This window comes from Salminus brasiliensis, chromosome 9 (genome assembly GCF_030463535.1).
Source record: "Salminus brasiliensis chromosome 9, fSalBra1.hap2, whole genome shotgun sequence".
In the NCBI taxonomy this organism is placed as follows: Eukaryota; Metazoa; Chordata; class Actinopteri; order Characiformes; family Bryconidae; genus Salminus; species Salminus brasiliensis.
This window is the reverse complement of record NC_132886.1, coordinates 17,978,576-18,003,457: the sequence shown is the minus strand read 5'-3', so window position 1 is coordinate 18,003,457 and position 24,882 is coordinate 17,978,576. Positions and strand designations below refer to the sequence as shown.

At 41.0% G+C, this 24,882-nt stretch overlaps 1 protein-coding gene across 1 annotated transcript in view; it reads left to right on the top strand.

Moving 5' to 3' along the window:
* Positions 1 to 5,481: 5,481 nt before the first annotated feature.
* rbpjb (recombination signal binding protein for immunoglobulin kappa J region b) overlaps positions 5,482 to 24,882 on the top strand; it is a 49,258-nt gene continuing 29,857 nt past the window's right edge. Inside the window, exon 1 of the mRNA XM_072686781.1 lies at positions 5,482 to 5,555. Within this exon, the coding sequence (XP_072542882.1) occupies positions 5,536 to 5,555 (20 nt within the window). The 5' untranslated portion in view covers positions 5,482 to 5,535. The remainder of the gene's footprint in view (positions 5,556 to 24,882) is intronic.

Below are 24,882 nucleotides of genomic sequence, written 5' to 3'. Positions count from 1 at the left end.
CATATTTTTCTGCTCAACTGTTTTCCACATAGAAATCTTTAGTCTGGTGTCTCCAAAAGAAACTGCTATGATTAAAACCTCTCTGCTTGAATAGGGTTTCATCCGCTCTAAGTAGGCAAGACAAACCCACCACTTCAGACTTTATGAAAAGAAGCTGATCATTTTCACTTGATTGATTCACTGGTTTATAGGTATTGCATTCTGGGTACATGAGAACATTTTTAAAGGATGAGACTATTGCTGTTAAATGATGTGTTAAGTACAAAAGAATCTAAGAACTGGCTCACAGCAGAGCCCAAGGAAGGGCACATTAAACTAATTCAAATACTAGATGGTATTTGGTATCTGGCTATAATAAATGCGGCTGTATTAGACATATGTATTCTATTTTAATATATATAATATATTAAAATCTATATCTATATTTTAAATAGGTGGCACAAAAAACAACACAGAATTTAATCAAATCAACTGTGTACATCAGATCAACATTTATGAAATATGAAGCAAACACAACTATTTTTTTGACTATAATTAAACTGATGTAATAATATATTTTTTATATGGCATCAATATCAATGTTTTCAAAGCACACGTGTTTGATTAAGCTGTAAACAAGTCATTAATAACATTAAATACTAATTAAATAACTGAACAGCTGTGCTATTTCTGGTTGTGCTGCAAGCAAGAAAAGATGAATTTTTTACTTCATTAGTTCAAAAAGTAAAAGGGGAAATTCCGGTTAAAGGGTTTCAGTGATGAACAACCATTTTCAAAGCCTGCCTTAGGACCATGCATCCTCTACATTAGTCAAACTGTCTGGCCTATGTTCCTGTGGGCTTCCCCCTAAAACACACACACTCACGCATATCAGCACACACAGAAAGCTCAGCCGCCTGAAATTCTCCTGACCCAGTGCCACCAAAATGTCAGTGGCATGTTGTGATGCCTAGAGGCATGGATTCTCATACAGAATCTGTTCTTAAGGTCCACTTGCTTTGGGCTTCAGAAGTGCCTGTTTACATTTATTTGTTATTTTGGGTCGTTCAAAGCAACTGTTGTGAGGTAGGACAAGCATTACAGAATGATGGTAGAAACTCCAAAACCCCTGTTTACAGCAATTCTGCTAATGTATATCTCGTCACTCTCATGCAAAATCTCATGCATTTGTTCTTTACCGTGTATTAAAAATTAATGATGACTGGACCAATAGAAATGCTCCACAATGCCTTGAAATGATTTTTTATACCGTTGCTTGACAGCAACAATATATAAATAAATTGCTCTTAAATGTTCACAGTGTATATATGCACCTTAACTGTATTTGTATTGTCTCCAATTGCACATCCTTTTACTTGTAGTTTGTTTGTGTACTATTTTATATTTTTAATTTTGTCATTTTAATTAGTGTTTTTATCTTTTCAGATTTTGATTCTGTAGAGTGTTATAAGTAAGTTATTGTAATCACATTTCAATATATACTGCATCGATAATTTGCTTCGCTAATCTAGTGTGAAGCATCATACTGTTAAGCTAGATCAGCTGTTGTGTGTTTTCTTGTCATGTAAAAGCATGCTGGCAGATTCTGTTTCTTAACTTTCCTATAGTTTTAATTAGCTACAATATTGTCTAGCTCGACAATGCCAAGTTTGAAAACCGAAATATTCATGGGGCCTCATTCACCAATATCTTTCTAAGAATTTTCTTAAATTTGTTCCTGAAAAAAAGTCTAGTCCAAATTGATGGTGTGTTTTTAAACAGCAGAATTGTTCACAGCTCTGCTCTTAATAAGGACAGATCCTATTGCACTCATCATAAACTCTCATAAACAGTCAATAAACATCAATTATGGGGGTCCTTTACCTTTTGTTGCCATATGGCAACAACTTGTGACAGAATGGGACTAAACAAAAATACTGTAATTAGACACTGACCTTTTTCATCCTTTAGGATTGAAAAAATATTCCACTGATAACATCATCAACTTGGAAAATATGAAAAAGTTGTGAAAACAGCAGTGTCCAGTGGGACTGTGTTCATTCACAGCTTCACTGCAGGCTGCAGTTTCATTGTCGCATGCTGTTGCCACATTGCAGCAACTTTATTTTGATCAATTTACATAAAATCGTTAACATCCAAACTGGTTTTATTTATGAAAAAGTAGTTGTAGCTTCTCACAGATACAATTATTCATATTCCTGAAGGTGTATAAATACTGGAATATTCAGTTGATGTCTTCAAGCACTAGACCTCAGTGGTCGGCATCTGAGTGAATAAAAGTGGGTGACATAAAGCTAAAAAGAATAATAATAAAAACCCAAACAGAATTACATTTCTATCATAGTTGAGCAAAAACTGAAAAGAATATGGCAACATGACACAAATCTAAATGGGACTTTTGCCATTGTTTTGTGAAGCTTGTCCAATCGAACAACTGCTGGAGTGTGGATAGGTCTGATGTTCTATCAAAGCTTTGCTGGTGTTGTGTTTGATTTCAAAACGTCATTTAAAATCCGCTCAGCTTTGGACAGGAAATTCAACTGTTCAGCTGTGCCAAGGTGGTTTTCTTTCTGTATTTATAATTTTAACACCCTCAGAGAGTGTCATACACTCACTGTAGATAAAATTGCCTACTTATTGAAGATTTATATCATCTCCCAACACAATACTATAACTTTAAACTTCCTTAGTGTGCTAATGAGAAGTTCCTTCCTCATTAAGGGAATACAGCTTCAGTGTTACTTTCTGTGCTGCTCTCTTTGGGACAGCTCTGCTTTTTTACTTCTCTACTTTCCTCAGTTTTCACTGACTATCCAGAGGCCTGTTTCCATTATGATTAATATGTAATAAATGAAGTGAACAGCCTTATTAAAAAGCCATGACATATCATAAGCTGCAAGCTACTAGCTTACCGCCCGTGTTAGTGGGTCGGAGTGACAGAATCACATCTGGTTGGCGTGCTGCACCAGAACTGGTGAACTGAGCCCAATCTTTCTCTTGGCCAAATACACAAGCAGGCAACAGCGCTGGATTTACAGGCGGCACACTCGTGGCTTAGTCATGATTGCTTGGATTGGCGGCGCACACTGTCTTTATTGAGCCCCTGGGATGGGTCGCCTCCATTAAAAATAATCGTTTTATACCTGAGAGAGGGACAAGAGAATATAAAAGTGTGAGAGAGTGAGAAGAAAAGCCAGGTAAAAGTCAGCCATAAGGAATGAAGAAAGGATAATACATAGTACCAGAGGAGATGAACCGGGAGAGGGGATTCCAAAATACTTCACATTTGAAAAAAAAAACATGGGAAAGTCTACAGCTTATGGCATTAACAGGAAAGTACTGAGGTGGCTGCTTGGCATAATTCCCCAACACTTTTCCAATGCACTTGCAGGCCTGCTGGATACCCCATGCTGTGCGTAGGAAGACGAAGGGAGTTAAGCAGGAACTCGGGAGGAAACTTTAAATCATGTCTGTGAGTATCCATAAAAAAAGTTATTAGTTTTACAACAATCTGGGGTCAAAGATTAAATACAATAGTCAAACTCTGGAACTCAAACCCATCTTAGAACTGTACATCCGCAAAGGTTGCTGCGGTCGAGCTTCTTTTTTTGGAGGCCCCTATAGCGTATGTACTCACGTCGTTTTTTACTGGTTTCATCTGTGAAAGATTTGGGAAATTTTATGCTTCCTATAAAACTGCAAGTAACTGGAGGTCTTCCTCAGATCATAAAATACAGAGAGGGGGGGGTAAAGGAAAAATGGTTTTGAGGGGCCGAGGTTCTCCTCTTCTTCTTATTCCAGACTTTGAGGTCACTGAGCTGCTGTCCAGTTCCAGTCCTCTTCACTCTCCATCACACTCTGCCATGCTCTGTAGCACTCACTTTCACTCTCTGTCACTCCACCCCTATCTCTCTCACCTTCTCCTCCCCTCCCAAGCCGACTTCCTCCCTCCCTTCCTCGCTCGCTGGCTGGCTGGCTCTGGCAGACTTATAGAGCAGTAATAAAAAATTAATAACGCAGCTCCAGATAGGAGACATAAGGATTTATGCCTGATGCACAGAGTCCTGTCACATCTGCACCGGAGTGCCGGGGGTGTCAGGAGCAGGGGGTGTAGAAAATCTGCAGAATCAGGTTGCAAGTTAATCTTCCAAACTGGATCACACAATTGAGTGATGAATACCAAACCAACACCACAGAGCTCAGTTGCAGCAGCAGCAGCTGGGTTAGCTAGCGCACTTGGAGAAAGATTTTGAAATGTGATACAGGGAATTTTTTATTGGGCTTCAGTCTCACATAAAGACTTATAGTAATACCATAAGAAACAGTATTGTGCTGTATAGTGACGTAGAGCATTTTTCCTATAGTACTGTCATCTATAATACTTATATAAAAATCCTCTAGATTCCTCTATTTTTCTGATTACTCTGGTTTTACTATTTATCTTTTATGAGGTGGTGTTACCATCACATTGTATGTGAATTTAGCACAGTTTGAACAGTATTTTAAAGTCATCTATCTTTAACAGTATGTAAGTATTAACTTATTCATAGCCAACAAGGAATTTTACGATAAGTACAAGTACCACAAAACTTTTTCTTATTGGATTAGCGAGGACATTTTTTATGTTTATATACATGGATGAACATCTAAAAAAGACAATTTACTTACAGTAAATGTAAGACTATTTAATAGTAATGTAAAATAGTAGACATTAATAATGTTAAGATTAGTAATTATCCATTAATAACTGTCAAAAGACATTAGACATTTTATTAGACATTAAGAATGTTAGGATATTCATTTATAATTAATATCTGACATCAATAACGTCTGAAATGAAGAATGTTAGCTACATAATGTTAGATGATTTACTGACATCTGACAGAGACCATTTAGCTACCACTTTTTTTTATTACATGACTATTCCATGCTTTTAAGTTTCTCACTTTTCACTTTTCATTCCAGCACAAAAATACCTTCACAGAAGAAAACATCAAACGTGAGTCTGAGCTATTGTCGGAGCTCTTCTTGCTTTTTGGTGAAATGTGCCAAAAACACGACGGCAGTGTGGGAATCTCTCACCGCTTCAGCTCCGAGCAACACAGCCGTGCAGCACACTCGACGCCGCTCTCGCGAGGCTTCGACACCGTCTCCACTCTCCTCTATGGTGAGAGTTTTCCGACTCTCGCGAGATGTGAGAAGTTTCCCACGCCTGTTGTTGTGGCGTCTGCCCTTTTCTCTCACTCTCCCTGCCCCCCCTCCTCCCCTCCCTTCTCCTCCTCCCCCTCCCCTCCCCTCCCCTCCCCTCCCCTCCCTCCTACTCAAGCCCTCCCTCCACCACCATAGCCGCCGCTACCACCACCATCACCTCCCCCACCACCTCCCCCTTTCCTCCGTCCTCGTCACCCACCCGCCCCCTTTCTCTCCTTCTCCCTCGCCCCTTCATCTCCAGTCTGATTCTGTTGTCTCGGCGGCGAGCTGGTCTGGGAGAAAGGATCTCGCGAGTGTTGGAGTTTTGGTGAGAGTTTGTGGAAGATGGCGCCTGTTGTGACAGGGTAAGTCTGAGATTCAGCTCTGGCGCTGCGCGTCGCTCTCACACGTTTCAGAAAGCGGGTCGTTTTCGCCTCACATCATCAGCTTTCTGCCGGTGGTCGTTTGCCGCTTTTCTGTGGCGACCGCTTTCGCTTGCTGGAGGGCGTTGTGTGCGTGCGTGCGCGCGCGCGCGTGTGTGTGTGTGTGTGTGTGTGTGTGTTTTTCCCATCGGAGGAGCTCGTCTGTAGTGACTGTTGCCACCCTGCGCTCTGTTATGGGGCTTTTGCAGTGAACCCCTCGCGGTAGGCTACGCCTGTATGGGAGTTGAGGGCTAGCCCGCTAACACTTAGCTAGCTCCTGAACACTAAACGAGTCGTGTGGTCCCTCAGCAGCACAGCGGGACCAGCCATTAAAACACACACACGCTGAAAGGACAGGCATTGTGAGAGTTGTGGTATTATCATGTTAAAGTCAAAACTCTAAAAGATGGTTTTAGGGCTGGTGTTGAAATGAAAATGTGAGCGTGTAGCTCTTCCACAGTGGCTTTTGTTTCGGAGAGCCCACTCTCTCCCCCTCTGTGTACCGGAGAGTAGCCGCTGCCTCTCTCTCTGGACGGCTGCTTCCCCCCCTTTTCTCCGCTCTGGCTCATGTCTGGCTCATGTGGGCTACTCAAACCATTCAGTGTCTGAGGACCCTCGTAGAGACGGCAGAGGAACCATTCCTTACCCCGTGTGTGTGTGTGTGTGTGTGTGTGTGTGTGTGTGCGCGCGCGCGCGCTCTCGGGCTGAGTGTTGTTTACCAAGTTAGCCCTGCTGGCTTCCCCGTCGCCCTCGCCACTGCAGACCGATGATTATTTAATGCGAGTGCATGTGAGGACATTAAAGCTCCACTACTCCCAGCTTAAGTCTCCTTTGTTGCTCTGAGAAAAGCTCCACGCCTGAGACTCCATGCTCTCAACGCTGGTGTCAGAGACGAGAGAGTGTGTGTGTGTGTGTGTGTGTTTAGCCAGGACGCAACGCAGCACTTCTCGCAGACAGACAATGCTGAACAAAATGTGAAATCTGTTGCAAGCGCCCTGTGCCCGAGCCAAGAGAGGACAGACAACTGTCTAATGCACTCGGTCAGTCCTTCGAGGAGGGTTTTGAGCCCCTAAGCTCTAGTCCAAGTTGCTCATAAACAGGCAGCTCCCTTTTTTTTTGTAAGGATTTTCGGTCATTTATCACACAACACTGACCAGCTGCCTGCTGAGGATGTTAGTGGAGCCGGTGGGTTTTAATAAATACATGAACACAGCCTGTAGTTACACACAGCGAGTCAATGGCTGGACATTTGGCAGTGTTGTTTGGATGTGTGCAGCCTGCTTCCATTAACTATAGGCTACATTTATTTATAGGAGAAGATGTGCATTTTTATCCTCCCCTGTAGGGTTTCCCCCCTGCTATAATCCTGAAGGCTGCTCAGTAGGACAGACTGTAGGTTTGTGTGTGTGTATATATATATATATATATGTATGTGTGTGTGTGTGGGGATAGAGGATAGAGGGGGCTGGCAGTCTGTGTTCATTTGGGGGTTTTCCAGCAGACCTGAACTGCCCCTGTTTCGTTGTTGGAGAAGCCAACAACTGGCTGAATGACCACCTGTCCATCTGATTTTTGTCGACTCCCCCATCCAACGTCCTTCCCCAACTGAAAGGAGGGGAGATGGGGTCATTTGATTTTTTTTTCCTTTTGAGGAAAAAAGGCATAAATGTAATTAAAGGGCCATAAGGGGGCTTCATTAGCATGGGAGATAGCATTGCTGTGTCAACGGCTGGCGGTTTGAGCGAAGGCTGCCTCCTGCCCCTTTTGCAGTTGAGCTTGTGGTCTTAAGAGGGGGGTCAGGAGTTCTTCCAACTGTTTTACTGGCCGAGAATCCTCATGGGAGAAGGGGTGGGCCACAGTCTTGACTCATGCTTGCCTTTTTTTAATTTATTTAAATAAAAAAGCTATAACTGACTGGCTTGCTTGTGGGGCGTATCACTGTATCTGTTCATCTTTCTGCATCAGTACAGTGCATTTGCATCAAGTCAGGTCACAAGCAGAGGACAGAAACTGTCCTTACTTTAACCAACGGACCTGAAGTCAGCTTTACAAAGTAACCTCTTAAAACTGCACTTGCATACTTTTTTATTTATGTATTTATTTTTTTAACCACAAATATCTAAAATCTATATTATTTTAAGAACAATGATGATGTCAGAGCTTTGTGAATGAGCCCTGTGCATAATGTCTGTGTTTATTTTCTTTTTATTGAACTTTCAGACAAAATATAACGTCGCTTTCAGAGCAAAGATTTTAACTAGGGCTGGGCAGTGTGATGGTCATTATCACTATTGCAGTAAGTGATGTAGTGGTATCTTACAACAGGCTTCTGGTTGCATGTCGTAGATGTTGTCTGTATCAGGGCTGTACGCTTTATTTTTTTTAATGGCCGATTTATGTTATAGGACAAAGTGTCTGCTTGTTATCGGGACACGCTGAGCTTTAAATATTCAAAGGTAAAAACTGATTCTTGCTGAAATAATGAAATTAAATAAAGCGCTAAATTGAAGCTAAGAAGCATTCGTTCTTAGTTGGTGCTACAACTACACGTTTTGTTAGAAATTATGTGTGTAAAATATTCAGATTCGCTGAACATTGTCGCCCAACCCTTATGCTGAACTTTCAGTTTTAATTATAATGAGTCTTTCACAGATCTGGCCTTTGTAAACAAATGAACTCGAAGGCAGCTAAGGTCAAATTCCTAGATACTGTAAAACAAATGTAGTCGACCTAAAGTTAAGTTGTGCAGGAGAACTGAACCTTATTGTAAAGAACTTCACATATACCCAGAACACGCCACCGAAGCACTGTTTTCTTACTTGCAAAGATAAGCTTTAACACACTGCACCCCGGGTTTATCGTTCATTTATTAGTCCCAAGTTAGCATGTTGTCTGGCGTCCCACAGGGCTCTGTTTTAGGGTTAATGAAGCTGATGCCAACTGTGCACTAATGTAATTATGACAGTAAAGAACTCGATGGGTTAAGGGGTTAAATCTTTCCATTTAATGTGTGCGTAAGTGCAGGCGATGTAGCCCGGCCTGAAAACCCATCCGTGTTCGGGCAGTAATCTCTGAATCACCCGAAATGATGAGCGCACTAATCACCTGTTCCGACACGATGTGCCCTCAGGGAAAGAGATTTGATGTAACGAATCAAAGCTGTTTTCTTTTTCTGTTTCAGTTCTTCAGGAGTGTGAGCCGTTCACTGAAAAGAAACAGCTCAGGCGCTTCAGTCCTGTACAATGGCTCTGTAAAGGCTGTCTGCAAGGGACAGTGAGGTGTGTGTGTGTGTGTGTTTGTGGTAGAGGTCTGCCCCTGGAAAAGAAAGAAAGAGTTGAACTTTGTTAAAAGAGAAACGATCCCGTGGGGCCTCTAGCCTTCCCTAATGGCTATTATCAAGGTGAAGGTCTGAGAGAGAGAGAGAGAGAGAGAGAGAGAGAAAAGAGGACTGAGGAGAAAAGGACAGAAGAACAGATGTGGAATCAGTGAGCAGACTAAAGAGTAGGACATGGTGTAGAGTTTAAAGGCTGGTATGGGTGCCGATCTGACCTCTACTCCCCTCACACCCCCCTCTCATTCTGTTACCTGAGCAAAGGTTAGCTATTAAAGGCTGCTGCCTTGGCGTGCCAGTGACAAATTAGTTTCTCACCTCGACACATCTCTTTGATCGGTGACAAAGTGGCTGCAAGTGCAAGTCACAAAGTATGAACGAGAAAAAGGAAGCTGTCTGCTTACTGTCATAAAGCTGCAAGTTGCATCAGCTGGGTGTCGTTTCAGCTATACGGCAGACATGGTTCAGATCGCATCGACACCTTCAATCTCCTTTTTTCCCCCTTTCACTGTTTATTTGTTTTTATTACTTCATTTATGAGTGGACAAAGCACACACTCTGCTAGGGGGTAATGGATACACCCTTGGTTAAATGAAACTCTTCATGTGAATCTGCTTGAGATAAAATACTAAAATACTTGCTTTCGAATGTGCTTCAGTACCAAAATTCAGAGTACTGATTTATTTGAGATATTCTAATTCTTGCTGTATTGGTTTGAATGTGTGACTGCACACAGAGTAAAGTATAGTTTCTAGAATTGCCGATCTTTTTTAGGCTGGGTTTCCAAAAGCATTGTAGCAACAGATATCATCATTAAATGGTAGAGCAGGCATCTCTAGAAGCTAAGATGATCTTGCAACTATAATGCTTGTTTATTACAATCACAAGTTAAGTTAAGTTAAGTTTACATGAGCTTCTGTTTCTCCTGGAAGCTTCGCAGTTAGGGTTTAGTTGGGTTTAGTGTAGAGATGGAAGTATCGATCAGCTACGTATCAGTCGATTTTTCTGGCCTACGTATGTGGTAGCTGATCCTGAGAGCTGCTCATATCATGTGATTCATATTTTGTGAGTTGCTTTAGCTCTGCGTGGGGTCACACAACACTGCAGTTCGTGGTTTAACCACTGGATAGCAATACGGACCCCAAGCCGTTCTTGCAGAAGAAGCGTTTTAGCCAATCGGCTGATAAGTACAGAAAGTCACATGACAATAAACCAATAACACGACCCCACACTTGACAACGTAGCAGAACGCACCAGTTTCCGCTTGAAGTAAACCCTAGACCATCGATTTCAGGAGGACCAGAGATTGGCTCCCTGGGCTGCTCCTGGGCTCGAAAACAAAAAAAATTTGAGCTCACATATTTGTAGAATCTATTAAAATGAGCATGCCTCATGGGGGAGGCAGAGTAAAGACTTTTAACGCCACTAACTGGATACTCCTCTTAAGAATACATCACCCAGCCCAGTACAGTGAGTATCAGCAGGACTAGCAAACGCAACTAATGACACTGGCTCTCGCAGCTTGTGCTCGAGTTCAACAGTGGTTTAAATCTGGTTGATTCAAAAAAGCAAAGTAGATTTCATGTTGAGAGACAATGCAGAATATTATAGAAGCCTTCTTGATGTTGCGCTACCAAGTTTGCCTAGAAACTTTAATGCGGCATCCAGCTCTGCGCTCGTTTGGTGTCGGCGAGCGGCCCATCTCTAGTTCATGGATATTCGTGCAGCAAAAAGAGAAATACTTGACCTTGACATTTAGTGGAGTGAGAGCAAACATCCCGAAAGTACATGTTCTTTATTACTGTCCACCACCAGTCATTCTTTTTGTGGAGAATGGACCGGTGGAAGTGGTCCAGAAGTACTCGGAATAAAATCTTGTTACGTAAGTTCTTTCTTTTCTGTCTTCTGGAAAGTGATGATTTTGGAGATGGTCTTGGGCCAACGTGTTTGAAGGCCTAACCCATTGGAGTCAGCTTTCAGGCCATGCCTGGTTTGAAAAATGCCTGTCCGGTCTTTTTCTGTGTCTGGTGCCAGACACTCAAGAAACTTCACAGGATGAAACGGCAGATTTCGTCGTGATTTAGCTTGGCTCTGCTTTGGCTTGGCACGCTGCATAAAGTTTGGTCCTTTGCCACATGCGAGTTGTAGGCTATTTGTCAGCTGAAGTATGCGCACGCATGCTCTGAGCAGGAACGGTAGTGGGCTTAGCGGTGGTACGAGAGCGGATGTCTGTCAGTTTGGATTCAACTGTGAAAATGTCTTCAGCTACTGGAAAAGGCCTGCTTCAGATTGATTGACCGTTTTTTTGGCGAATTGATGTTTGACTGACTTCCATCTGAAGTGACCCATTTGTTCTCCAAATGTGAGGTTCAAGTTCCTCGCGCCAAGTAAGCGAGAAGCCTTATTGACTTACGTGAGCTTGGTATGTTTTCAATGGTCTTAGCTTTATCTGGAGGGATCAGATTGTCATTATCACTTGGGGCCAAAAACGGAATTAAGACTGGGGGTGGTGGGTTGTGGTGCAGGTTTATGAAACGCTGGGGCGACTGGACAGAAATCCCAATTCCTCCATTGTGTTTGCCTTGGCTTAGACTATGTAGGAGGAGAGAAAAAGAACTTGTGAGAAGGGCACTGTTTGCCGTGCCCTTTTATTTCAGAGTTTCCTCATTCTCACATCAGCCTGTTGGTTATGATTACAGCACAGTTCTTCAGTGTCAGCACTTAGATTTTTTTTTTTTTTTTTTTTACATCCAGGATGTTTCATTCAGAAAACATGAAGTGGTTACCCTCATCTGATCCATGTTTAGTTCCCCCAACGTCACACTTTTATAGTGCTTATTGGCATCTTAAAGAAATGTCTCTCTCTTCTGTAATGCAGTCCTATGCACAGCCCCACCCCTTTGTGAAATAATATAATATATCTGAATCAGTGGTCTTGTAGTTGCTTGACTTTGTTTACCAGTGAGATAAAAGTGGATGTATGTTAGATCCTCATAGAACCTCCCTCAAAAATAAAAAAAACTAAAGAAATATGCTTATTCCGTAATTCTCTGGGACAGGAAAACAGCCCCTCGTTGATGAGTTGTTTGTTTTGGCTGGAGACGAGGGGCTCTGTGTTGTGGAGTGACTGTGACTGACAGTGTGAGCTCTCTGAGGGGGGTAGAGGATTTAACTTTTTTTATAGGATAGATGTTTATGTGGATTCGCAGAGTAAATGAAAACCGTGTCAATTTCTCACTGGGACAATTTGAGCTGCTTTAACATGCATAGACACAGCAAAGTAGAGAAGCCCTACTGGGAGATCTGGTAAAGCCCTTATTACAACAAAGAACAACAGTCACAACTGTGTGTGTGTGTGTGTGTGTGTGTGTGTGTGTGTGTGTGTGTGTGAGTAGTAGTAGTAGGTTAACATTTTACCTCTTCGTTCTTCGTCATCATGCTTACCTTAGATTACCTTAGAAACTGCACTTCTTCTTTCACTGCTGTTGGTAATTATAGATTTTCCTCTGAAGAACGTGGCCAGACAGAAATAGGTGTCATTTCTTAGTTAGAAATTGTGGTAGGTCGCATAGTGCTGTGCCACTGGTTCTTGAGGAAGTGAGCTATTTTCATCTTGGTTGCTTTAGCCCTGTTCGGATGGGATGTGTTTGAAACTTGACTTGCTCAGCGTTCCCCTCATTGAGTGCCGGACGACAACGTACGTTTAGGCTGACTGTTAACATCTGAATTATTGAGACATCTAGTTATTGAGAGAAATTGTGAAGCATCTGATGTGAGCGTTGTAGCAGTTTTCCATTATTATTATTATTATTATTATTATTCCTCTATGGATTTATAATATTCTATTTATATAGAATGAAGACAATGTTAATTATGGAAAAAGTGATATATTTAATATGAAAGTTCTAAAAAAAGAAAATTCTGTATAGTTCTCAGTAGTTACTGGATTAATGTATTTAAGTGGCAGCTTAAATAGTCAAATAGTACATCAGGGACTCTGTGCTGCAATGAGTTCACAATAACAAATAGTTTACATGAGTCCACATGCTTGTTACCTACTATCGTAAATAGCTGTGGATACCAGCATCTGTTCAAAAATGTAAACGCACTGTTTACAGCCATGTGTGTAGTGTACAATCTAGAGAGCAACAATATTACCCTATTTGATCAAAATCATCATAAATAATAAAGTTTGTTATTGTGATATATGGGAGTAAAGGATACTTTCTGAAAAGTAGTGACACTACCGATGCATTTTGTCTGCATGTTAATAGAAACTATTGTCTATTGTGAAATTGCCGTTAAATATCGTGCTAGAATATTTTTGGGCTGTTTCAGGTCCATTTTTTTTGGTTGCCTTTAGCAGTGTGTCACAGAATGTCAGTTGCTTTGGTGTTGTATGAGTAGAAAGAGAGACTCTATTTAAACGTTAGCTTAAGTAAAATGGTTGATGCTACTGATGAATCATTAGCAAGTCTCAAGACATTTTCCCCTTCAGCGAACGAAGTGCCAACGGGTTAATTTGTCTGAAGAGAGAATTACAGAACAATACAAGTGACTTGCAGCTTAAAACTTAAGGTAAGCTTAAAATTGCAATGCCCAAGTTCACAGCGCTGCAAATAATAATAATAATAATAAAAAAAAACGATAATCGGCCTGAAGCATCACCATCGAGTTACATGTCTGTCATTGCCTGTATCCAATTACTTCACCCCACCGCACTGGTCTAAATCCTGTTGCACAATGATATGAGAAATCAAAGTTCTCTAAACCTGATCTCTAATGTTTCATCTCCTGGTATCATAGGGAAATATATTTTCAAGTCCTGTCAGCTCTTAGTTCCACACAGATGTCTGAATTTGTCTCAGTTTGAACATAGAATTGGATGGAGTGGATTCTTAACCTGAAAAAAAACACGTCATGTGGTAACAAGCACTTATACCTGTTGGCACCAAAGCCCTCCAGTACTGAGCCGTGGAGCAGTGGGGCTGTGTTGTCTGGAATGATGGTGTTCATTCAATGCTTTTGGGATGAGCTGGGGAGCTGGGGAGTTGGGGATGGGTGATGATCATTCTAACTTCCTAACCTCACAGTAATGCTCCAAAATCTAGTCTTCTCTGGACAGTAGAGACAGTTACTCAAGCTTTTTTATTTTAATAAATACAATACTCTTGCTTTAAGTAGAAATGATAAATGATGTGTCCCGATACTTTATAGTCTATGTGTAATCATATCAGTGACCGGTTAGAGATGACACTTTTAGTACATTCAATAAACCGACCGGAGGCGATGCTAGCATCAGTGCTGCAGATTCAAGTGAGCCTGTGGTGGTTCTTTAAGGAGGGTCAGACGGAAAGACAAGACATGGAAAGTTTTTTTCCCCTCTCTGGGTGTCTTCCTCTAACATCAGCGGAGGATGGATCATGATGGAAGGATAGCCTGTAAGCATAAAGGTGACTGATGAGCAGAAGCTTTTTTTTTTTTTTTTTGGTCTCATTACGATAACGTGTAGAAACCAGATGGAAGCACAGATATGACACAGACAGTGTATCAGAAACACCTTCTGTCTCTCGCATCTCCCTTCCACTTCTCTTCCTCTGCAAAGGATCACAAGTGGTCTAAAGGTCAGGGGAGGTTTTTGAAATGTCTTGAAATGAAACACCCATCATACTGTGTCACTGGAAAGCTGTTGCCTCTCTGTTCTTTTGAAAGGCTTTTGATTCCACTCAGAGTGTAAAATATGAACTAAGTGAATTTGGGCTGCGTGACTGCTGTTCAGATTCCTCCTAGTATATAGGTGGTGTGCCTGTGTTAACACAGTACTGTGTATGGAAGAAGTCACTGCACAGCAGGAGGACAGGAGGTGGCCAGTGACTCATCTGGAACTTGGAAGTCTTGCGGACCTTCGCGATGGGGTCGCCAGGGTCCACGTAATGCCTGACCCCACATACTTTCGCTGTTTCATTCTCGTCTTTTCCTTGTGTGTGTGTGTGTGTGTGTGTGTGTGTGTGTGTCTGTGTGTGTGTACGCGTGTGTGTGAGTCATCGTTTCACTTCAGCGAAAGAAAGAGAGGGGATGGGTCATTGCGGGTGCAAGGCCTTAAGGTTACATACTGAGGGGCCTGCCTCTGATTTAAAGGTCTTCATTCTCTGCCTTTAAAAGTTCTTTCTGTAAGACTCCCTTAAATATCTTCATTCAGAAAAGGCAACGTCTGTTTATTACAAGGGTAGCGCCTTTGAGTTACATTTGAGTTCATACAGTTCTGTAGTATCATTAAGCAACTGGAGTTTGGTAGGCCATCACTCTGTATAGTCAAGAACCAGCTGTGTTAACAGGAAAAACACTGTTTAACTGACATTCAAACTGAGCAACCTTTTATTTATCTCTCTTTATTTATCTATTTATCTGTTTATTTATCTATTTATTTATTTTAACAGTTTGCTTTATTAGGTTATTGCTTGCATTTTTCACAGCTGTTATTAAATAATTGGTGACAGAGTTCTAGGTAAAATGCAGCGTTAGGACAGCAACACGAACAATCACGTGCCAAGTTGGACAAGTTACTGTTGGGGTTGGGATGCAATGTGTTAATGAACATAACTCGAAGTTCAGTTTAATTCAGTTGAATATTTAACCCCTCGCAATACGAAAACAATGGACTTCTCCATTGACGCGTCTATTCAAACCTAATGGTGTTATTTGTTGACGGACATCTTCAGACCGAGGTGCGTAGGCAAGACTCTGTGAAGCACGAATAGCTTCGTCCCCTCCTTGATGACACTGTTTTCACGGGTCAATTTTGACCCCTCCATGCCAGAGGTGTTCAGCAAAGTTTGCAGGGATATCCTTACAAGGCAGATAAGGGTCAACTCTTAGTCTCCAGAGTGTTGTAAGATTAGTCTCTCAGTGAGGTTGTGTGTATGGCAGCGCAAATTCTAATGTGAAGATTATTAAGAACTTTAATAGGAATATATTTATAATACCTTTCATTTTATGTATGTTATGAAACCTTTGCTCATTTACAGAAAAAAAAGAAAATGAGTTAAGCGAAAGTGTGTTATGAGAATGTAGACTTGTATTAAAACCAAATAACCTTATTTAAGTTGATTCGATGTTCTTGCTTATTTATATTCAAATTACACTGTAAAATACAAAGATTTATTCGGAATCGCAGCTATTTGGTTTGGGAACTTTTTCAGGTTGCAAGTAGAGGGCACCTTTTCTGAATATTTAGACAAAAATGGACACGTTTCATTGCAGAGTGAGTATTTAGTCCTGTTTAATTGAAGTATCAGCGAGTATTTGGATAGCAGTCTGCAGCTACTGGTGAATTTTGTATGCATGACAAAATATCCCAATAGGTATTGTGTAGAGGTATCGTCTGGAAAATGTTTTGTCTGCTTGTCTCTTCATTTACACGTCCCAATACCTGGCATTTTGTGATTCCAATAAAGCCCAGTTACGGTTAATTGTATTTTTAATGTTACAAAAAAAAAACAATTGCAACTGATTGTTTGGTCAAATGTTGCCAATGTAATAAAAACACAACTATTACATTGGAAATGATTATAAATATCTAATTTTTTCACACACTAGTTGCTGTAAGTCTACATTTTCAGTGAAGTTTTAGCAATGGTACAATTGAAATGACCTTTTGAAGCATTTTGAGACTGTGGGACAGTGAGCACAGTAAGAAAAAAGAACTGTGTGTGAATAATGGTTATGAGAAAAGTTTTGATCTTCCGACTTCATACAGGCGCTGATGGATCACACACTTGCTGTTCTACACAGATATAATAGTCGTAGAAATGAACCAGAAGTGCCCTTGGACCCGAGGATTGTTCATCTTTTGGGTGGATGGAAAACCCAAATAGATGCATTATCCTTTTCTCGCTCAACACACTTCTTATATGCTGTGAAATTTGATCTGTCACATTAAAATGAAATGATTCAGTCCAGTTTGTCTCTTTGTAAGCATTGTAATTGCATCTGTAATCTCAGTATTGTAGTTTTCCCTTTTCCGTGCCAGACAGCGTGTCTTGATGTTCTCATTTCATTCTGTCTGCATCAAAACTGGCTCACTTTCTGTAACCGGAGGTCTGTATACGATGGTCAGCTGAAATGAATCCAGTGTATTCTATAGCTGTGTGTGCGTAACACCCAAAAATAAGGATAACAATCTTTTTTTTCTGGCTTGGGCATGAGCTAGACAGTAAAACCGTCTCTGGTCACACTGGCAACCATCTAAAAGAACATCATCTTCTTTTCTTCTTCTTTTTCTTTTTTTGTGTGTTGTCTAGTATGTCTAGGACAGACTGCAAGCATACACTTTGAGATGTGTGTGTGCATATGCATGCACGATTGTTACAGGCAAGCAGCCAACAGCAAAACGGCTCTCCAGAAAGGTCCATATGGAGCTTCTATGCACCCTGCTTGATGTTGGACGTGGTCAGAGAGAGGGAGAGGGAAACTGAGAGTTTTCTTTGACTTGTCCCTGTCATTAAAATCTCCCGTCTACGAGCGAGGAGCTGATGCCGTGGGCTCAACCATATGTGCCTAGCCTGGGCGACCCAAGTCGACCCAGCCTTACAAGCAAAACAGAACCACCCGAGCCAATGCCTTTTCCAGTGAGCTCCACCCTTCTTGTGTTGGTGCAGTGGTGGTGGAAGGGGAGGAGGGGGGGTGGATGGGTTCTAAGGGCAGAAATTAGAGCCATGTCTCAGAGAGCCCATTGCTCCCCAAAATAGGGCACTGTATTTACAGTGCATGTCTTACTCTTTTCTTATGTACTTCTGCCTGCTTAAGGCATATATGTTCTAGAGGCTCGGCCTAAAATGCCCTGAAATTATCTGACCTTTAAGTAAAACCTTGCCTCAAATGCACAGTCCTCAGTCTTTCATTAGACCTCTTCTTCTCCAGTCATTCTACACAGGCCATGCTGGAGAAGGTGTCAGAGTACCTCTAGGATAAGTCTTAATAGATGTAGAGAAACTGACCCGATTTGTCAAGTGAAAGTGGCAAGCCCAAGAAGAGGAGATGCTAGTTTTGTGATGGTCTCAGGATCATGATTTTTATTTTGGTCTCTTTTATGCACCCTGTTCTTCTGACTTTGTTTCTACCCTGTGGTTAATCCACATTTCCTCTAAGGTTGGCAAACAGGCAAGTTAAAATGGAGTTGCCTTGGCAGTGTGCTGGTTGGCTCCCTGGTTGGCACAGCGGTGTCGCAGCGGAGGCCAAACCATTCTGTTTCCCGCTAGCTTTTAGTCCATGGGCTACATGGAAGTGGTTTGTTGTACTGTTTGAAGCGTGCATGCCTTTTGTTCCCCGTAAAGAAGAAAAGTATTTAAAACCAAAGCTGTCTGGCCTGCGGTTGAGGTCTTCATGAGGGCTGGACATTTTGGCCCAAAGTGACAACAGAAGGGGGCAGTCTGTTGGGAGTTTGTTGGTCTTGCCTTGTGGCCAGTTCTCCTGAGTCTCGTATGGCTGGGAGGACTACTGTCTGCTGACACAAGCGGGTTCTTTAAGTGTTCTCAAGTAAAGGCTATGGCTAGAACTGTTGTAGAACTGTTACCACTCAGAGACTCATTTAAATGTTTGCCTGGTTTAACGCTTCTTCTCAAATGGTCGAATATATCTTGTTGATGATTTTTCATAGCTGTGCTCTTCAGGGATCAGTGGACAGTCCAGAAAATCTTCAGAAATTCTTCTTAAATGTCCTTTTTTCCCCTAACTTCATACTTATACCTAACTTCTTTATCTGAACTTTTTTTAAGTTCGTTTAGAATCATCTAAAGAATCTCAAGATACCCTGCTAATGTCTTAACCTTACAAGGGAGGTGGAGTAACGTAATTTTACCACATGATGCCTGTAAAAGTTTCAAACTTTCTCTTATAACCCACTAATAATAAAAGCTTTATTTTGAAAATTAGATCCTATTCACGGGTTATGACCCGTATGTTGGCTATTGGCTACGCTACACAATGATTCACCTTAAAGCTGCCAGATGTTGCCACTCTAAGGACTCCTGTGGCTTGTCTGGATTTGAGTGAGGTTTGCCATAGCTGTGAACAACCCGAGGTATCTGTGCCATACACAACAAAACTAAATGAATCCCTGAGCACCTCTGTACTTAGAAATGGGGAAAACTCCACAACGTCCTCACTTGTAACACAGGATGGAAATAAGAATATTTGCCCATAGTCAAGATGTGTGGGACTAGTATACTAATATATATATATATATATATATATATATATATTAGTGTGTGTGTGTGTGTGTGTGTGTGTATATGTATTAATTAGGGTCAATGTTAGGTCTCGGGAGCATGCAGTCAGGACAGGACTAAAATCACTGTGAAACTAATAATTACATTACCCCACCTCCCCATGTAAAACTAGCACCATTCCAATAGGGCTACATTTTGAACTAGGACTGTAAGAGCTCAGAAAATATGCTTCTAAAATGATCAACCAAATAGAATTTATGTCTAATTTAACAAAATACCAAGTGGAGATTGATCATTAAATACTATTATTTCATAAAGACTTTTTGACGTCACCCCACAGTTATCAGATTTCCCAAGGTTTTTTTAATCGTTTGCTAGTCTTTAAAATCTTTATTATTTATGATCAGCTGTAAAATGCAGCATTAAAGGCAACATTAAAAATGGCCCACATAAAAAAATAACTGAGTCTGATCTTTTTAAGGCTTTTATTGTTTGGTTTTTTTGGAGGGTTGCTTCTTAGAAAATTCTTATGAACTTCTTAGTGTTTATCTCATGATTCTACTTAAATGTTTTCCTGTTTCACAACACGTACTGACAAAGCAAAAATGTGCCCTATCTTGGGATCCCTGAGGACTTTTCTGAGAATCACTGCTTTATAGGAACTATAGCATTTTCTATAGCACTGTTAAAGGACTCCTTTTCAGTACATAGTATAGAACCCATTTTTTGCTTAGAGTGTACTTGGTAAAACGCTTACGGTATCAGTGAATTGACCACAACACCAGCAAACCGAGACTGGTGATGGATTTTTTGCGTTTGTTTATTCATTCATTCATTTATTCATTCATTCATTTATTAATTTATTTATTTTAGTCATCATTTAAAGTGTGTTTGGTCTTTTCATCAAAGGTAAACTGGAACCGAAGACCATTAATAGTACTACTTCGTCTATTAAAAATATTTATTTTAAACTAAATAAAAATAAATAAATAAATAATAAAATAATTCAATAATTAATGCAACAACATTCAAATTGCTGTAAAATGCAAAAGTATCTTCCTGGTCCCACATGATCAGTTTCTTAACATGATATAAAATACTTCTAGTGCACTTGAGATGTTGAGTGACTTCAGGAAGATGGGATTTCTCAATAAGCCGGCACTGTAAATGTAGACGTAGCAGTTAGCTCTCAGAAATCTATCTTTGTGCCTGTAGGCCCCTGACAGACAGGATGTTCTTCTACCTTAGTACTGCCCACCACACTGTATGTCATATTTCTACACTATATACACACACCTGTGCACATACACACACACACACACACACACACACACACACACACACACACACACACACACAGAAACCCCTTTTTTCTTTGCCTTCAGTGACCTTTTTCCTTTAGCCTCAAACTATACAATATAGCCACTGTGTGAACGATCCCGTCGCAGTAATCACAGTTGTTTAGGCAGTGAGGAAAACCCCCCAGGGCTCCGAAACACTATCCCGCCTTCTAATCCACTCCTGTCTGATTTTGATACTGTCACGGACTAAAGCCCCCGGGTGATCTGCACGGACTATTTTGCAATAGGAATGTTGAAAGATGTGTGGAGGTGTAAGAGACACTGCTGATGTCTTTCCCTTCGTGTACAGTGTTCACCTCTGACTCTTTGAAGAGTACCAGCTAGCTGTTTGTCATCAACACGGATAAAAGCAACAGGACACCGCAGAGCGCTCTGCCAAGAGAAGCGAGAGAGGCAGTAGTCATTAGGTGGGTTAGACCCCTCTGCTTGAATCTGACATCATAATTCGGTGGAGATCTGTTGGAAAGATCTCGAGAGAAAATGCCAGATCAGATCAGTGTATGTGACAACACGGACCTCTCTTTTCTGGATCCTTCCGTTTTAGCGTTTCTCAGAAGTGTGAGTCTGAGGTCAGCGTGTTGTTTTTTTGAACAGAAGTCTCTGTTTTATGGCATGGGCGTGTTTCTTATTGTGTGTTTTACACGTTTCTCTATTCGCAGACTTCTCTTGGTTAAGGATTCTCAGTTGCCCTTTTTGTTTTTGTTAGGAATTCATCAGGTGAAGAAGAGAGAGAACACTGGACCTCCTTCACCTAAGAATTTTCTTCAGTTTGTTACTGAAAAAAGGTCCCAACAAAAAGTCTGTGTCAGATTCATGATCCAGCTTTTGAATGTGTCTCTGCCCCTTTAATGGTGGGTCATATTGACCTCTTCAATTGAACAAGAACACTGATAAATGTCAGAGTCTTAACGAAAACTGCTTTAATGGGTTTAAAGAGGAAATGTCTGCTAAAGAACGGTAGGTGAATGAGACATGGTTGAGTCACTGTTTTGACGACGTTCCTTTCGCTGTAACAGGGTGGTAAGCAAGGATAGGCACATTTATTATATATATATATATATATATATATATATATATATATATATATATATATATATATATATATATATATAATTCTGAATTTATTAAGCTGATTTCTTCTATGTTTAGTGATAACATGCTTTTAAGCGCCGCAATGATTCATAGATTTGGTACCAAATCCGTGTAAAGCTGAGGACAACCTGTAACACCTGTTCTGGTTCTTCTAAAACTAAAAGCTGGAACATTTCTTCATTAGCTTCGTTATGGCTCCAGTGTTCTGGAATTCTGTGTGGATTTGAGAAATTACATAGTGCAAGTGATGACCGTAGCACAGTGTTTGCCTAAATGTACGTGGCTGGGTTGAGAAACTGAAGCATTAGCATAATCGTCACCCGGCATCTCTTTACCCCCACAAAGCCTGAGTATGCTGTCTCTGCACAGGATCGAAGCATTTCCTAGGTCGGATGTTTGACAGCACTCGACACTGTTGCTGCTGTAGTTTGCAGCAGCGGGTGAGTGTGGGTGATGCAAGTCAGACTTGAGTTTCAAATCGGCTGAGCTGAGACTTGCACACAAAAATGTAAAATGAAAAAAAAAAGGAAAAAAGAGCAAACGACCTGACCCAAACCCTGTGAGTCATAACTCAGGTCTCAACTTGGTCCTGAGATGAATGAACCGGGAGTGGGGGTGGGCGATATGGCATTAATATAATATTATGATACATGATGGGTCATGATATTTTGATAAATTAGAGGAGTTCTGTAGTTGGAGTAGTGTCTGCCCTTTTGGGAAAGGCTTTACACTAGAAGTTGGAACGTTGCTGTGAAAGTTTGATTGTATCGGCCACATTAGTGCAAGAGCAATCGTGACGTCGGGAACTGATGATCGGTGACTAGCTCTGGTTCTCAAATGTCATGCCACCTTACCTCATCCGCTCCAGGGAACACAGTCCCATCACTTTACATCCCCCATGGTTTGAGGGGGGGGTGTTTTATGCTGTTCTGGCTTATGTTTAGGATTTACTAATAAAATCCATTGTCCACAATTGTTATACATATAGTGTAATTAAACAGCACTTTCTGGCTCTGGAGCAGAGAGGGTTAAAGGCCTTGCTCAGCAGCCGAACAGTGTGGACTTTGGTATCGAACCAACATTCATCTCCCTAAAGAAGCGGTGGCCTTTGCCATATAATCAATGCATATGGGTATCGAACCCACACCCCTGTGCTCAATAACCCAGCACTCTATTCAGTGAGCCACCCCTGCCCACCATGGCTCTGTTCATCTCCCTGTGAAAGTGTTGGCCTTTTGGATGATGCTTGTGTTCTGACAGTGATAAGTATCTCACATGGGTATCAAGCCCAAAACCTTGTGAACAATAACCCAGTATAACCACTAAGCCACCAAGGTGTTAAGAGTGCTGGTTGGCCTTTGCTCACTGCTTGTGTTCTGACAGTGATGTGTAATCTTCTTAAATGGGAATCAAACCCACAACCTTTTGATCAACAACCCAATGCTACGACTAAGCCAATACTGCCCACTGTGGCTCCATTGATCTCCCTATACAAGCGTTGGCGTTTGCTTCGGTTTGATGATGCTTGTGTTCTGACAGTGCCATGTAATCATCTCGCACTGGTATCAAACCCACAACCAAGCGCACCAACCACTGGTAACTGCCGGTTGGCCTTTGCTCCTTTTTGATGATGCTTGCATTCTGACAGTGAGGAGGAACATCAAGGTGTCCAATAATCCAAAAGCTTATGACTTTTCTTGCAGCCTGATGATCTTCTGTAACTTGCTTGATGTCCTGATTTGCAGATTGCTTTGATGTACTTTATGAAGTACAGTCACGGATGTAATTACTTAAGCCACACTTACAATTAGCCTACCGGAAATGATCAGTTATGCGTCAGAGTTGTGTGCTTCGTTCAGTTTTCCATTTCTAAAGGACTGTTTTGTCAAGATCCAGTTCCTACCTAACATTTTCCATTTACCATTTGGCCATGTAGCGCTGCCATCAAACGACTCCGCTGAGAACCGTCGTGAACTCTGTATTGGTATAGGAAATGCTCATCCTGAGTTTTGGCTTGTGAAATCATTACATCATTCTTACTTCCTTTTGGAAAAGGGAGAGTGTTTCCCCTATTATCACTTAATATAGACGCTCTGCTAGTCAACACCCATAACGGCTCTGAGACGTGTGCCAGTTGAATGACCTCGGGTTGGATATTCTCTCCTGCATCAGGGATGAACATGGGGTTGAAGCGGATGATGGTCTATAAGCTGTAGGACACGATTCCGCTTCGGGTCATTTAGTCATTTTCTGGGTTTGATTTGGGTTTTGATTTATGTAAATATCACCACACAGTCAAGATCTTGACACCCAAGTTCACGTATGAATATGCAGCTGAATCACATGACTTCACTTCACTTGTTCATTTGTGGAAATATGAAGGTTGTTGAACATTTTTAAATATTTCTGGACTCCACTCTACCAAACTGCAGTGTCATTCCCCAGAGCGACTGGGACTTTTTCCCTCCTGTTGCTATGGGATGGAGTGGGAGGACAAAACAGAGGGAAGGAAGCAAAAATGGATAATGTGCAGAAAAACAGATTAAAACACAATTCCGACAGAACTTCCTTTTCCTCTATTGAGCTCCTCTCAGAAGTTGTCAAGGGGGGGAAATGTCGCTGACTGCCATTTGTCTGCAGACCTGAATGTTTTTTTTCTTTTTTCTGTTCCGTCTTATCCTCTTGCCCTCTCAACTTTCCTTGCATTACGTTCATGACTGCGGAAGTGTCCATGCAGAGAGAAAGTGAATGAATTGACTAACGGTCAACTCTCTGCTAAGTAAGGGTGTAACGATACAGTAGATATCTATCAATATACTGCACAGTTTGACTCTATGCTGGATTTATGTGATATGATATTCTGATTGTTTTTGTTTGTTTATTTGTTTTTCTTTATATAAACAAAATTTTAAAGAAGAGAATCATGACCATGTCTATATGTTTTGCATGATCTAATCAAGCCTAAGCTGGAAGGCAGTAAAACTTTGGACATTCTCGGACATACAGTGTCCATACTTTACAAAGAAGTCACATGTCCACATTATTATTGCAATTATGTTTTAGTGTATTGTATATAGCAAGGCTGTGTTTATATACATATAATATATATATTATATAATATATATATATTATATAATATATATCACACACACACACACACACACATATATGTATTATTAAATATATATTATTAAAACACTTAATTATCACAATATAATGTTGTGTAACACTGTACTGATGAAATTTGAACATACTGACGT